This window comes from Acomys minous, assembly GCF_964271855.1.
Source record: "Acomys minous genome assembly, chromosome: 6".
Classification (NCBI taxonomy): Eukaryota; Metazoa; Chordata; class Mammalia; order Rodentia; family Muridae; genus Acomys; species Acomys minous.
Window position 1 is genome coordinate 98,371,295 of NC_140487.1, and position 14,253 is coordinate 98,385,547.

At 45.6% G+C, this 14,253-nt stretch overlaps 2 protein-coding genes across 2 annotated transcripts in view; both read right to left on the minus strand.

Annotated features, from left to right (window-relative positions):
* ZMPSTE24 (zinc metallopeptidase STE24) overlaps positions 1–877 on the minus strand; it is a 44,999-nt gene extending 44,122 nt beyond the window's left edge. Inside the window, exon 1 of the mRNA XM_084784882.1 lies at positions 530–877. Coding sequence (XP_084641008.1) covers positions 530–652 — 123 coding nt within the window. The 5' untranslated portion in view covers positions 653–877. The remainder of the gene's footprint in view (positions 1–529) is intronic.
* A 5,260-nt stretch (positions 878–6,137) lies between these two features.
* On the minus strand, positions 6,138–10,341 carry TMCO2 (transmembrane and coiled-coil domains 2). The gene is made up of 2 exons (XM_084784762.1): positions 9,989–10,341; positions 6,138–6,547 (listed from the first exon to the last, which is right to left on the minus strand). Exons 1-2 carry the CDS (start codon positions 10,229–10,231, stop codon positions 6,230–6,232), a joined length of 561 nt encoding a protein of 186 aa, XP_084640888.1. The 5' UTR covers positions 10,232–10,341; the 3' UTR covers positions 6,138–6,229.
* Positions 10,342–14,253: the final 3,912 nt, after the last annotated feature.

Below are 14,253 nucleotides of genomic sequence, written 5' to 3' on the forward strand. Positions count from 1 at the left end.
ATATTTTGGGTCCCCAAACAGCATACGCACTAATGAGGATTTCTTTTTTAAACTAGGCGAGCCTTCAGAATGGTTGCAAAATACTTCCAGAAACAATTGTTTCCTAAGCCTGTGGTTGAGCATGGTAAATATCAATGTCATGAGAAGCTGTTACTCTAAAATGTTAGCACCTCCACTTAGAAAGCTTGTATCAAAGATAAAAGGGGTTAAGCCTGGGTTCAAGGATTCTTAATATGCTGTGGGGCAGGAATAGAGGCTCCAGAATGGCGGAGAGGCAGCCCTTTCCTTTCATTAGACGCTAACAGGCTTGGGGCCATTACAACGTTGCAGGCAACTTCCTGCTGACCCAAGAACCCCCCTCAAAGCCACAGCCACCACTAAGGTTAAGGTTAGGAAGCCCACTTAGGGGTACGGAGTATAGACTAATGCTACGACCAGGCAACCATCAGGGGACTTGGGTAGAGGCTCAGGCTGGCCTAAAGGCTGTCCAGGGGCTGCGGACATGGGGGGGGGGGTCAACTATGCTCACCTGCCGCTGTGCTAGGAAGGTCTCCCAAAGATACACGATCCAGGAAAAGAGCAACACCGCCCCGAAGATTCGCTTCTCCGCAGGGAAGTCCCACATTGCGTCCAGCGATGCCCACATCCCCATGGTCACCCAATCCCACCCGCTTCTTCAGCGTGCACCCGTGCCACACTGACACGCTTCCCTCCCTCAGAGAGTGTCAGAGGTGTCACAGAGATATGGGTCCTTTCCGAGAGTCTCTTCAGACTCCCATCCCCTAATGTGCTGCCAGCGGTGTCACAAAAACACTCTTCCTCCTCCTTACACTTTCAGAACCGACTTATTTCCGCTAGAATAAGATTTGCCCCACCTTCTTCACTTCCGGCTCGAAGACAGACCGGCGGTGTACCTGAAATATCTCTCCAGATACTGCGCGCAGGAATCCAGCCCCAAGGTTCCGCCTCCCTTCCTGGGAGGGTCCGCGTGGTCCCCGCCTCTCCTTTGTGCTTTGGGGCTAAACCCACCCGGACTGGGCAAGCTGGCTGGTAAAAAGGGTTAGCTGGAACTGATAGGACGGGCCTCTGTCACCCAGAAGGAGCTGGGAAAGATGAGAGAGGCTCCAAAACGTATCCTTTCTTCTGTTTAGTGCGGTTAGAGGTGCATCGCTCGTATAACTAAGCCAAACAAGGCATTATAGTTGGGGTCACTTGGCTTGTTTTGGGAAGTTCTGACTTCGAGACTATTAGAGAGATGAAAATGATACCAGTGATGAGGATTTTCATTTACACATTTCATCTCATCCTCCCCAAGTGTAGTCAGAAGAGACATTTTGCCTGTGTGTCCCGGGTCAAGGCAACTATGCACAGGTAGGGTGGGCTTGGTGGCTCCTGCCTGTAATACACACACACACACACACACACACACACACACACACACACACACACACACACACACACAGAGTTCAGTACCGTTTCGGCCTTGTAATTCAGCAGTGAAATGGAGTCACTGAGACCCCTGTAGTAACATTGACTTTACTTGAAAAATGAAGTCGGAACCTTTCTGACCAAAAGAAAATCAATTTGGTTGATAGTTTCTACAAGCAGATACTGCCAATTTGTATAATCATCACTTATAGTGAATTGAGCCTAAAATGTACTTAAAATATGGTGAAATTGTAATGCTAAAGATGTTGAGATTAGGGCTGGAAAGACGGCTCAGAGGTTAAGAGCACTGGCTGCTCTTCTAGAGGTCCTGAGTTCAATTCCCAGCAACCACATGGTGACTCACAACCATCTTGCTCTCTTCTGGAATGCAGGCACACATGCAGATAAAGTACTCTTATAGAATTAAAGAAGCAAAAACAAAAAGCAATCAGTATAAGTCACTTGATGAAGTGAATAGCAGCCAGCACTCTTAACCTCTGAGCCATCATCTCTCCAGCCCCATTCTTTTAAATTTTAAAATAAAACTGTATTATTTTGTGTGTATACATCTTTTGCCTGCATATATGCTTGCGCACTACATTCGTGCAGTGCCCGTGGAGGCCAGAAGAGGGCACTGTATCCCTGGGACTGGCGCTATAAGAGGCTTGTGAGCTGACAAATAGATGCTAAGAACTGAACCCTGGTGGTCTGGAAGAGCAAGCGTTAGTGCTCTTAACCACTGAGCTATTGCTCTAGCACCCCATTCTTATCTACTTGTTAAAGTAGTTCTTAGCACTTAAAACAGGAACTGAAAGTGAACCAAGCCTGTTAGGTTAGCCTTATGAAATATACATGTAAGAACAGGAATTGATGGGAAAGCCCCGTGTGTAATTTCCTGCAATCCGACACGGGCAAAAAAAAAGCCAGGAACAGAATCTCTAAACTGTGTTTTATGATGAAAGCCAGCAACCTGAGAAGACAGCGGATTAACGCCCTAAAGCTCTAACAGATAATACGTGGGAGGAAAGCAGGCAGGCAGGCATTTCAGTCAGTCTGGCTCCTCTGGTCAGGTGGTCTGTTCTGTTTCTGGGCTCCATCCTGGTTTGCCGCTTTCCTCTCCATCATCCCGTTCTCTGTGTAGCAGGGGAGGGTTTCACATACACCAGCGCCAGAGAATCTTGCTTTCCTCTTGAGCTTCCCGGCTTGACTGCTAACGCATCTGCCATTAGCAGCATATAATATAGAGTCGCTCCAATATTATGAAGTACAAGTATGTTTGTCCAATTCCCAATAGAGTTCTGGTTCCCTGCAGAAGCTTCAGGAGTGTGGCCTCCACTGACTGCACTTGTATGAACTGTCTAGCACACCGTTCTCCTCTAGCACACAGCTTGGAACTCTTCCACGTTCCTTCCATGAACCAATTAGACCGTCTTATGAACCAATGGTCCGGCCGGGCTTATCACAACAAAGACTACACATCCCTGGTCCTGCTGTTCTGTATTAGTTACTTTGACAAAATATCAGAAGGCAGCAGTGCGAGGATGTGTTCTGGCACGTGGTTTTGAGAAGGCACAGTCTCCTGTTGTAGGCTCAATTTTCTTAACCAATATATTTTATTAACAACTTAGTGACTGAGCATATGTCACTTATAACCCGACTAACCAAAACAATAGGAAAAGAGGAGTAAGGAACACAATTTTTAAAAACCGTAAGGATATCAGTTCCAAGGAACGATTCTCCTGGCATAATCGGCAGGATTTCTTCTGCTGGAACCTAGAGTAACCAGAACCCCGAACCTCAGCAGAAGCAGGAGCCCCAAAGCCTTCCCTCGAGCAGTTCTCTCTAGGAGCATCTTGAAGTGGCGCCATGTACAGCCAAAACTATCCGAAGTCTCCAGTTTTCAGCTCATTTATGTATCTCCTCCCAGAGTCTGTTCAGGGGATCTTTTCAGCTGGCAACAATCAAGCCCCCGCACAAGGTGGTTGGTCCTCTAATGGATTAACATCACCTGTTCTCTTACAAGATCGTTCTGATCCCATGCTTGGAATCCTAAAAAACAGGTTTATCTCTCCTCACCCTGTGGTGGCGGGGAGGCATGGCATCTGAAGTAGCTGGTTCTTGTGGGTGCTTTGGGGGGTGGGGTTCCTGGTTGGGGTTCAGAAATACACAGAAGCATCTGTATAGAATAAGGCTGTTAGTTTGTTTCTGGGGCAGTCCCTCCGCTGCCCATGTGGACCCCACCTGACTTCACTGCTGTGCTGTAGCTCTGCTTCCTTCCCCCTGGCCCAGCTCCGGCTGTGTAGCTCTGCTTCCTTCCCCCTGGCCCAGCTCCGGCTGCCGACTCCTTTCTCTTACAAAAACAGCTATTAGCATACTCTGAACCAATCAACAGCAGGATTGTGCCCTATCCTTAGTGTTGTCCTTTGGCCAGATTGAGGGCTACAGGAACTCCCCCAGTTTGCTTTCAATACGATAACCTCAGAGAATCAATCTTATTGGGCAGGTGATGAAGCAACAAACATTCACATAGAGAAATCAGGTATTGTTGGCTGTGGAAACGACAGTGCCATGGATACTGCAGCACTTGTTGTGCAGGCACAGCAATTAATGGTTGAGAGTACAGGGACACACCTTCATAGCTAGTTGGCACAAGATACCATACGTGTGGGGGTAGATTAGCTCAACAGCTATCTCTGTGGTAGGAGCTTGGGGCTGCTTGCTCACACTTCAGTGGACAGAAAATAAGACTCAGATCTCAAGGATAATAAGCTCCTAGCAACCTATTTCTTCCAGTAAAAGCCTACATCCTAAAGGTCCCACAATCTCCCCCCAAAACAGTACATCAGCTGAAGGTGAAGCACATGAGCCTATGGGAAATATTTCCTATCTAAGCCATAACAAATAACCACTCTCCAGTCCATCAGAAAATACTCCTAGAGGCCAGGTGTGGTGGCGCATGCCTTTAATCCCAGCACTTGGGAGGCAGAGGTAAGTGGATCTCTGTGAGTTTGAGGCCAGCCTGGTCTACAAAAGTGAGTCCAGGATAGCCAGGAGTGTTACACAGAGAAAGCCTGTCTCCAAAAACCTAAAAGAAAAGAAAAGAAAGAAAGAAAGAAAGAAAGAAAATACTTCTAGATTTTCAAGATTGTTCTGTTTAGTAAGTTTAAAAAGAGGAAGAGAGTGGGTGTGGTGGTGACCATCTGTAATCCCAGCACTTGGGGAGGCAGAGACAGGTGGATCTCTGGGTTTGAGGCCAACCTGGTCTACAAAATGAGTCCAGGATAGCCAGGGCTACACAGAGAAACCCTGTCTCAGAAAACCAAAGCCAGAGCTGGAGAGATGGCTCAGAGGTTAAGAGCACTGACTGCTCCTCCAAAGGTCCTGAGTTCAATTCCCAGCTACCACATGGTGGCTCACAACCATCTATAATGAGATTTGGTGCCCTCTTCTGGTGGGCAGGCACATATGCAGGCAGAACATTGTATACATAAGTAATCTTTTAAGAAAAAGAAAACCAAAAACAACAACAAAAGGATGTGCATGCAAGGCTGGGCGTGGTGGCATACACACTTTTAATCCCAGCACTTGGGAGGCAAAACAGGAGGAACTCTGTGAGTTGGAGGACACCCTGGTCTACATAGCAAACTACAGCACAAGCTACAGCACAAGCAAGGCTACAAGACAGCCAGGGCTACATGTCCTTGACTTGAAAAACAAAAATAAAATAATATGCATACAATCAAAGCAGGGTATAGGGGCACACACCTTTCATCCCAGTCCTCGGCAGGCAGATCATCAGGATTTCGGGACAGCCAGAGCTTCATAGTGAGAAACTGGTACCTCCTTGGTCGGCCTAGAACTCAAAGAGATCCATGGGACCCTGCATCCAGAGTGCTGGGATTAAAGGTGAATGTCACTAAGTTTGACTCCTCTTCCTTTTGACAGCCGCTGAGTCCAATTGTTGTTGCCTGTATGTGTGTGGGTGTGCAAACGTGGTTAGCCTACCAGTGGCCACACCACCAAAGGAAAATGACTGTCTGTTCCCTGGCATCCAGTACGTGCCAATAATTTCTTAACTAAGAATGAGGCCTGGTGAGTATCACCCCCACTACTCCAACACCACACACACACACACACACACACAGAGAGAGAGAGAGACAGAGAGAGAGACAGAGAAAGAGACAGAGACAGAGAGAAAGAGAGACAGAGAGACAGAGAGGGGGAGATTTCCAGGCCATGCTGGGCTAACTAGTAAACTTTTGCCTAAAAGAACAACAACAACAACAACAAAAAACCCCTACATGTTCTCCTTTATGCTCTCACCTTCGCTCACCCAGACTGCATACTTTTCCTATGACGAGGACCAGCATAGGACGGCCTGTTCACAACACACGGCCCCTCTGTGTCTGGCTTTTATTGCACTGTTTCCAATGTCTTCAGCATGAACCTCAAAGGCCCAGCCCTGATCACCCTTTCTTTTTTTTTTTCCCCCCTCCATCTGCTTTTACTCTAGTCTGGCTATCTTGCATTTACTTGGAGGGTCCCCCAAGCCTACTGAATCAGCACCCTTCCCTGTGTGTGCCAGGCCAGTGACTTGCCACGGTCCCCATCCTTGGAGACGTTCTCAATTCTCATTACCCCACTTACCCACCGCACACAAAGTCACTGGTCCCTGCTGTGGGGGGGGGGGGAGAGGGGAGCCAGCTCTCTGCGGAGTGATTTCAATATATTTCTCTAGTTTATTGATACACAACTGCACATGTGAGGGGAGCAGTGCTTTTCTGCAGAAGACCGGAGTCCGTCACATTTCAGATGTAGAAGTAAACCCCGATGTGGGCAAGGGACTCTGGCAGTCGGAGCAGCTGCAGTACGGCTCAGAGGAGCAGTCCCGCTTCACGGCGGGCCTCTGGGTGACGATCATCCCCTCCAGGTCTTTCACTTTGTTTTCTACCACCTGAAGCTTTTTCAGAATTTTTTCTTGCAGACCCAATGACAGGAAGATATTACTCTTGTTTGGAATCTGTTGACCATTTCCTTCCGGGTTGGCTAGCAAAGCCTGAAAAAAGTCCGAGCCCTTCTTGTAGAGTTGATAGAGCGTGATCACAAACACCACAACTTTCTAAAATAAAAAAAAAAAAAAAAAAAAAAAAAAAAAAAGACGAGCGTTACTTGGTCATGGGTGAAATGTCACAGCTACGGACCCCAAACAGAAGAAAGACCTCTTAGGAAGCACAATCGCATTCCCAAGCCAAGCTCTTAATTGTTTAAAAAAAAAAAAAACTTTGCCGGGCAGTGGTGGCGCATGCCTTTAACCCCAGCACTTGGGGGGCAGAGGCAGATGGATCGCTGTGAGTTCGAGGACAGCCTGGTCTACAAAGTGAGTCTAGGACAGCCAAGGCTACACAGATAGACCCTGTCTCTAAAAACTAAAAATAAATAAATAAATAAATAATATATATATACTTTTTTATTTCCTGTGTATGAGTGCTTTGCTTGCATGTATGTAAACATACCACTTACATGCCCAGCTGGTGCCCATGGAGGCCAAAAGAGGGGTTTGAATCTCCTGGAACTGAAGTTACAGGTAGTTGTGAGCTGCTATGTGGGTTCAAAGCTGGGTTCCTGACAGAATAGGCAGTGATCTTAAATTTACTGAGCCATCCTCCACCCTTCCTACTTTTCATCTTTTGATCACCATCACTTACAAACTAAAGTGATAACAGGTCAGAGATTTAATTTGTATTTAGTTAACAAAAAGCATAATATTAAATGCCCTTTGCTCAAAGTCTATTACCCTGTGGTGGGTTCTGTATCAGAAGTTAGCTTGCCAGCTCACGAGTTATTCATGCAGGGGAACCCAGGACTTGACACACCTTAGATACCTTCCAGCTTGGACTCTGTCAGCGTTCAAGGCCACAGATTGAAACCCATGAAGCCAGGACTGGGATCCAAAAGTTCCCCCAAGTATAGAGGTCTAAAAAGCAGATTTCCTGGTTGTGCTGGATAGTTTTATGTCAACTTGACACAAGCTAAAATCATCTGAGAGGAAGGAATCTCGACTGAGAAAATGCCTCCATAAAATGGGGCTATAGTCAAGCCCGTAGGTCATTTTCTTTTTCTTTTTCCTTCTTTCTTTTTCTTTTTGTTTTGTTTTGTTTGTTTATTTGTTTTTGAGACAGGGTTTCTCTGTGTAGTTTTGGCTATCCTGGACTCACTTTGTAGACCAGGTTGGCCTCGAACTCACAGAGATCTGCCTGCCTCTGCCTCCTGAGTGCTGGGATTAAAGGCCTGTGCCAGGCCTGGCTCTGGTCATTTTCTTAATTGGTGACTGACAGGGAAAGGCCCAGTCCTGTTGTGGGTGGGGCCACCCCTAAGCTGGTCCTAGGTTCTCTAAGAAAGCAGGCTGAGCAAGCCATTGGAGAGCAAGCCAGTAAGCAGCACCCCTCCATGGCTTCTGCATCAGTGCCTGCCTCCAGGTTTCTGCCCTGTTTGAGTGCCTGCCCTAACTTCCTTTCATGGTGAACAGTGACATGGAAGTGTAAGCTAAATAAACCCATTTCCTCCCAGGTTGCTTTGGGCATGGTGTTTCATCACAGTGATAGCAACCCTAAAATACTGGTCATGGAAAAATTGCTTTATTACAACAGATTCAACATGACTTTTTTCCCCCTTATAGCAATCAACACTGCTTATCGAATGCACATGGGCTAAGCTTAATACACATTCTCTATCCTTTATGCCTCTTAATAACTCAATAAGGCCGGACATGTCCAAGAGTCCAGTATCTCTCTGATTGTACTGAACCAGAAATTCTGTGTTCTTACCTTACACGCTTATTAGATAACTACAACCTGTTTATATGTGTGTGTGTGCCTGTGTTGATTCCTTATGTTTATTTTTTAGATTCTGTTATGTGACCTTTTGAACAAAAACCAAGTTTGAAATCCCAACCATTGGGCTCAAACTCCGGCTCTCCCTGCTCTAACAAAGCCATATGAACTTGGGCAGGAACCAAGTTACCCCACTTCCAAAGTGGGCATGATAAGCTGTCCTGCCTATTATGTAGGGCTTTCTAGAGTTAAACTTGAACGTGTTATGTTCAACCATGATCCCTAAATGAAAAAGAAAGGAAAGCTATACAATTATCTGGCAATAGCTCCTCTGAAAGCCTCCAGGATTGTCTATAATTCCAACATTTGGTGGATGGAATAAGGAAGACAAGAAGGCCAAGGTTAAGCCGGGAATGGTGGCTCACGCCTTTAATCCCAGCACTTGGGAGGCAGAGGCAGCAGAACGCTGTGAGTTTGAGGCCAGCCTGGTCTACAAAGTAAGTTCAGGACAACCAGGGTGACACAGAGAAACCCTGTCTTGAAAAACAAACAAGAAGTTCAAGGCTAGCTTTCACTATCTGGTGAATCTGAGGTCAGCCTAAACTATAGGAATCCTTCTTGACAAAATGAAACAAAAGCCCTCTTTAAATTCTGTCTCCTTGAATTTCCACGGAGCCTCCATGCACCCCACTTTCCTCATTTCTCATGTGAAAATAAACTCTATTTCAAGGAGTTATTAAGATTTCCCAGCCAGGCATGGTGGCCATGCCTTTAATCCCAGGACTCAGGAAGGCAGAGGCTGGTAGATCGCTGTGAGTTCAAGGCCAGCCTAGTCTACAGAGTCCTGGACAGCCAGGCATACACAGTGAAATCCTATCTCAGAAAACAAACAAATCCCCAAAACAACAGAAACAAAAAAGTTTTCCCTTAACACCAAGGACGATGTTATAAATGAGCTATTATTATTATTATTATTATTATTGAGGGTTAAACAGAATTATACAAACCCCAAATGTTTCTTATGCTCTGAGTGTGTTAAATTCCTATTCCCCTAATAAACCCCTGTGTGTTTCTGGGGTCTTAGCTTGTTAGAACACAGTAAAGAAAGGTACTGAGATAATTTAACTCACACAGTTACCTATCAGTTAAAGAGAAACAGCAGAAAAATTCAAATCAATGGCAGTAAGAATAAAACACACACACAAGAGACTGGTTGTCCTGCACTGCTCATCCTATGAACATGGTTGGCTCTCAGGGACAAATGATCAATTAAGTTTGAGCTCAGGTGACTGTCTCAAGTGATGAACTTGTCCAAATCTATCTTATAATAGAGACAAACCAAACACCATTGTGAGGAAGAACATTTTTATGCTCACAACCTAATTGGTGGAGGTTTTCAAGGATAGTGTAGTTTCAACCAACTCAAGAGAAGACAATGGCTCACCCCACCCCCCCATCCGTTCCATAGACTTTTAAAAATGGGTAGCAGCAATATGGAAGTGATATAACCAAAATTCTCTTTAGTCAGAAATGGAGGCAGGCAATTGTCTCAGCCCTCTGGGGAGAGAGTTTAGGGTGAGGGCTTAATGAAGCAGGAGGATCACAGATGTGAAGTTAGCCTCATTTTATGACGTGTTCAAGACCAGCCTAAGCTACCACCCTGTCTTAGAACAACAAAACCCAACAAGCACCCCGGAGAAAAGACTTAAATTTCTCGCTAGGAACACAACCTGGATTGACCGCACACTTCGTTTCCATAAGGCGTATAATCCAATCACCAACAAAATCAAAAAGGAGACGCCTAGGATGATTTGCACGGCTGGCGCGAGGTTGTCTAGTACCCCCAAGTTGTTTGGCTGAGGCGCATTGGTCTCTCCCATAAAGGTTGTTTGTAACCAATTCCATACTGAGCTGCGAGCAAGGGCATTTAAGAGGTTGTCCCAGGAAGAGGTTGTGGCTGAAGATGTTGGCATTTTAAAACAGCAGCTCCCGGAACTACATGTGTAGAGGCTTCAGGAATCTAGGCATGAATTAGGGAGAGTGGGTAGGCAGTTGAGGTGCTCTGGAGCCATTGTGAGCAAAGTTTTGTGATGTCACCATTCTGAAGGCTCAGCCTCCTCCCACTCAGCAGTGATCTTTCTCACTCAAGAGCAAGCAAGCAACAGGCCTGTGTTGTTTTGTTTGTTTGTTTGTTTTTGTTTTTTTAGTTTTTTTTTTGGTTCATTCGTGCTGATCTCTAGCGAGTCTTGGTTTGGGCACAGCAGCCAGCCTTATCTGATATAGCGCCAATATCACTGGAAATGGGGACATCTGGGGCCCGGAATGTAGCTCACTTGGTAGTGTTCTTGCCTACTAGACATGAAGGCCAAGGTTTGGCCCTAAGCACCACAAAAACAGGTCATGGTAGCTGTCCTAATTAGGCTTCTGTTGCTGTGGGAGACATGATCACAAGCAACTTGCAGTGGAAAGGGATTATTTCACCTAGTAGATATAATCCATGACCCAGGGAAGCCAGGGCATGAGGCAGAGGCCATGAGCTGTTTACTAGTTTCCTCCTCGTGGCTGCTCAGCCTGCTTTTTCATTTTTTAAAATGTATACGGGTATTGTGCGCCATGCACTTGCATAGGCCAGAAGAGGGCATTGGACTGCCTGGCACTGGAGTTATAGACACTTAAGCCACCACGTAGCTGCTGGGAATCCTTCAGCTGAGTCCTTTAGACAAGCAGCTAGTGTTCTTAAGAGCTGAGCTATCTCTCTACCCCCTCAGGCTGCTCTCTTATATAACCCAGGACCACTTGCCAAGGGGTGGTATTTTTCACTGTAGCCTGGGCTCTTCCACATCAATCAGATAGATTCTCTCTGCTGACAAAATAAGCCAATTAAAACTAAATTTAAAGTATAAAGGCAGGCTTAATGGGGACTTGCTCTCAGGCAGATTTAAGGAAGTCGACATGCAAAGGGAGACAGAGGGGAAGTGGGAAGAAAGAACATGCAGCAGAGAGGCAGAGGGAGGGAGGAAGAGAGAAGGAAAGAGGGGGGAGAGAGAGAGAGAGAGAGAGAGAGAGAGAGAGAGAGAGAGAGAGAGAGATGGAGGGAGGGAGGGAGAGAGAGGGGGCGGGAGAAGGAGAATATGAATGTTTGGGTTATGGGATTATATAGTGAAGAGCCTCTGGGTGAGAGTTCAAGGTGAGGGTGGAATAAACCAGCCCGTGACTGTAGCAGGTCGGGACTGAGAAATGCTGGGAGAACCTGGAGGCCAGGTCTGCTTCTGAAATCCAACACAAATCATCAAGAAAATGTCCCCAGACTTAGCTACGGTCAGCTTGATGGAGGTATTTTCTCAGTTGAGATGTCTTCTACCCCAATAACTCAGCTTGTTTCAAGTTGGAAAACAAGAAAACAAAACACTACAAACAAACAAAACCAACCCCCCACCCCCACCAAAACTAGCCAACATACAATCCCAGTGCTAAAGAGGGTGGATCTAAGCTTCATAGGCATCCTGGGATACACAAAGATGACAAGGCCAGAGAAGGCTACATGAGACTCAGGCTCATAACAACAAAATGTGGGGCTGGAGAGATGGCTCAGAAGTTAAGAGCACTGTCTGCTCTTCCAAAGGTCCTGAGTTCAATTCCCAGCAACCACATGGTGGCTCACAACCATCTATAATGAGATCTGATGCCCTCTTCTGGCCTGCTATCACACATACAGGCAGAATACTGTATAAATAATAGATAAATAAATATTAAAAGCAACAACAACAACAACAACAAAATGTGAATACTGTTGCAGAAGAAGTGGTTTTTTACAATTCAGCTTTATTTAAATTTAAATAGCTGTGTGAGCATCTCTTAGAGAGTGTCCATACAGAACCTCGCCAGTGCTTCCACAGAGGGCAGCAGCTGAGAAAGCCCAAGTCCATTAAGGCTGAGTGGAATCTGGAGATATAAAATTTAGAAAGGGCTTTTGTTGGGGGCACAGAGGTCATTGTGCTTACAGAGAAGCATTATGCGTTTGTTTGCTTGATTTTTTTTTTTGTTTCAAATATCTTTTGCTTTTCCCTAATAAAGGGAATAACTCAATATCAATGGTCCCCTCATAGGAGGAAAAAAAAAATCAAAATGAGCCAAACTTCTAGTACAGAAATAATCATGCCAGCCAGGATGTAAAGCAATAAGTTGTTGCTGTTTAGGCTTCCAACGGTGACTGTTTAATTAATGCTTAAACGAATGCTTAATTTTCATAGTAAATAAACTAAAAGAGCAAAATTCATTCTTTTGAACCATATCATTGGGCCCCTCCCCCCCTTTTTTTTTTGAGACAAGGTTTCTCTGTGTAACAGCCTTGGCCGTCCTGGAACTCACTTGGTAGATCAGGCTGTCCTTGAACTCACAGAGATTCGCCTTCCTCTGCTGTCCGTATGCTGAGACTAAAAGCCACCATACCTGGCCTTTGAGTGCACTCTGATCTTTTTATCACTACTGAGGCTTATTAATGTGGTTGCTCAGGCAGTTGCTCACAGAACCAATCTCTTATTGATAAAGAACATACAAAATTGTTTTTCTGGTAAATAAAATGTAGACAAATTATTTGTTCCATTCTGCCAATAATTGACAGGTTACATTAACATGTTACTTGGGCTCTGTAAAAAAAAAAAAAAAGATTCTCTTTTAAGATTTTACAAAAATACCTCATGGTATTGCCCAAATCTTACAATTCTATAGAGATTGCTTTTTTAATACTTTTATAGATGGCTCTCGAGAAGGCCAAAAGGCTGGACATGGTGGCACATGCCTGTAATCCCAGCACTTGGGAGGCAGAGGCAGGTGGATCTCTGTGAGTTCAAGGACAGCCTCGTCTATGAAGTGAGTTGAGGACAGCCAGGGCTACACAGAGAAACCCTGTCACAAACAACAACAACAACAAACCCAAAAAACAAAAACAAAACAAAAAACTTGAGGCAGGCGATCGCTGTGAGTTCAAGGCCAGTTTGGTCTGCAAAGTGAGTCCAGGGCACCCAAGGCTTTGTAGAGAAACCCTGTCTTGACTGCCCCCCCCTCAACAAAAAGCCAGCCTGCCCCAATCAGGCAAAAAAAAAAAATCTAATCTTATTGAAACCTGACAGTAATTCTGCACAACTGGCCTTCTGTCTTTAGAAATCTTTGTAAGAGAAGCCAGGAACAGTTATGGCTCTTATTGGAAAAAGGCAACACATATAAAATTTCTTAGTCCTGGGGCTGGAGAGATGGCTCAGTGGTTAAGAGCACTGATTGCTCTTCCAGAGGACCTGAGTTCAATTTCCAGCACTCACATGGTGGCTCAGGACCACTGAGATCTGATGCCCTCTTCTGGTGTGTAGACCTAAATAAATAATTGTTGAAAAACTGGCTAAACAAACAAACAAATAAACAAAACTTCTTAGTCATAGTGAGCCTCTTAATCCCAGTTGGCGAGAATAGGACCACTACCACAATTTGAGTCAAATTTGAGGAAAGCTTGATTTTATTGGGGTGTACCCAAGAGCTGGCCAGCAATTGCCTTCTACATCAGGCTAAAGAGAGCAGCCCCGAAACCATTTCTTGAGCCCCCCTTTTTTTCTTGGGCCTCTCTTAAGGAGTAAAATCACTAGTATTTGCAAAGCAGGTTTACAGAAGGGAGACAGGAAAGCAATAAGGAGATACAGGGGTTGGAGAGATGGCTCAGAGGTTAAGAGCGCTGTCTGTTTTACCCTGAGTTATTACAGCTTCTTGGTGGTTTTAAATCTGCCACTATGCAGTAGACACCACGTTGCCTCTCTGCGCCAATCACGTGATCCCTAGCTTCCCGCGCCTGCCCTGGCCCTTCCCCCTTCCACTTCAGGTGTGCCTATGGGTCAGTGGATATGCGCAGGCGCGGGCCCCTACTCCCTAAGCCCCACCTGTCCAATGGCAGGCTAGGGAAGGCTAGGGGCCGAGTTAACCTTCTCCAGGCATTGACCAGGGACTGGCAGCT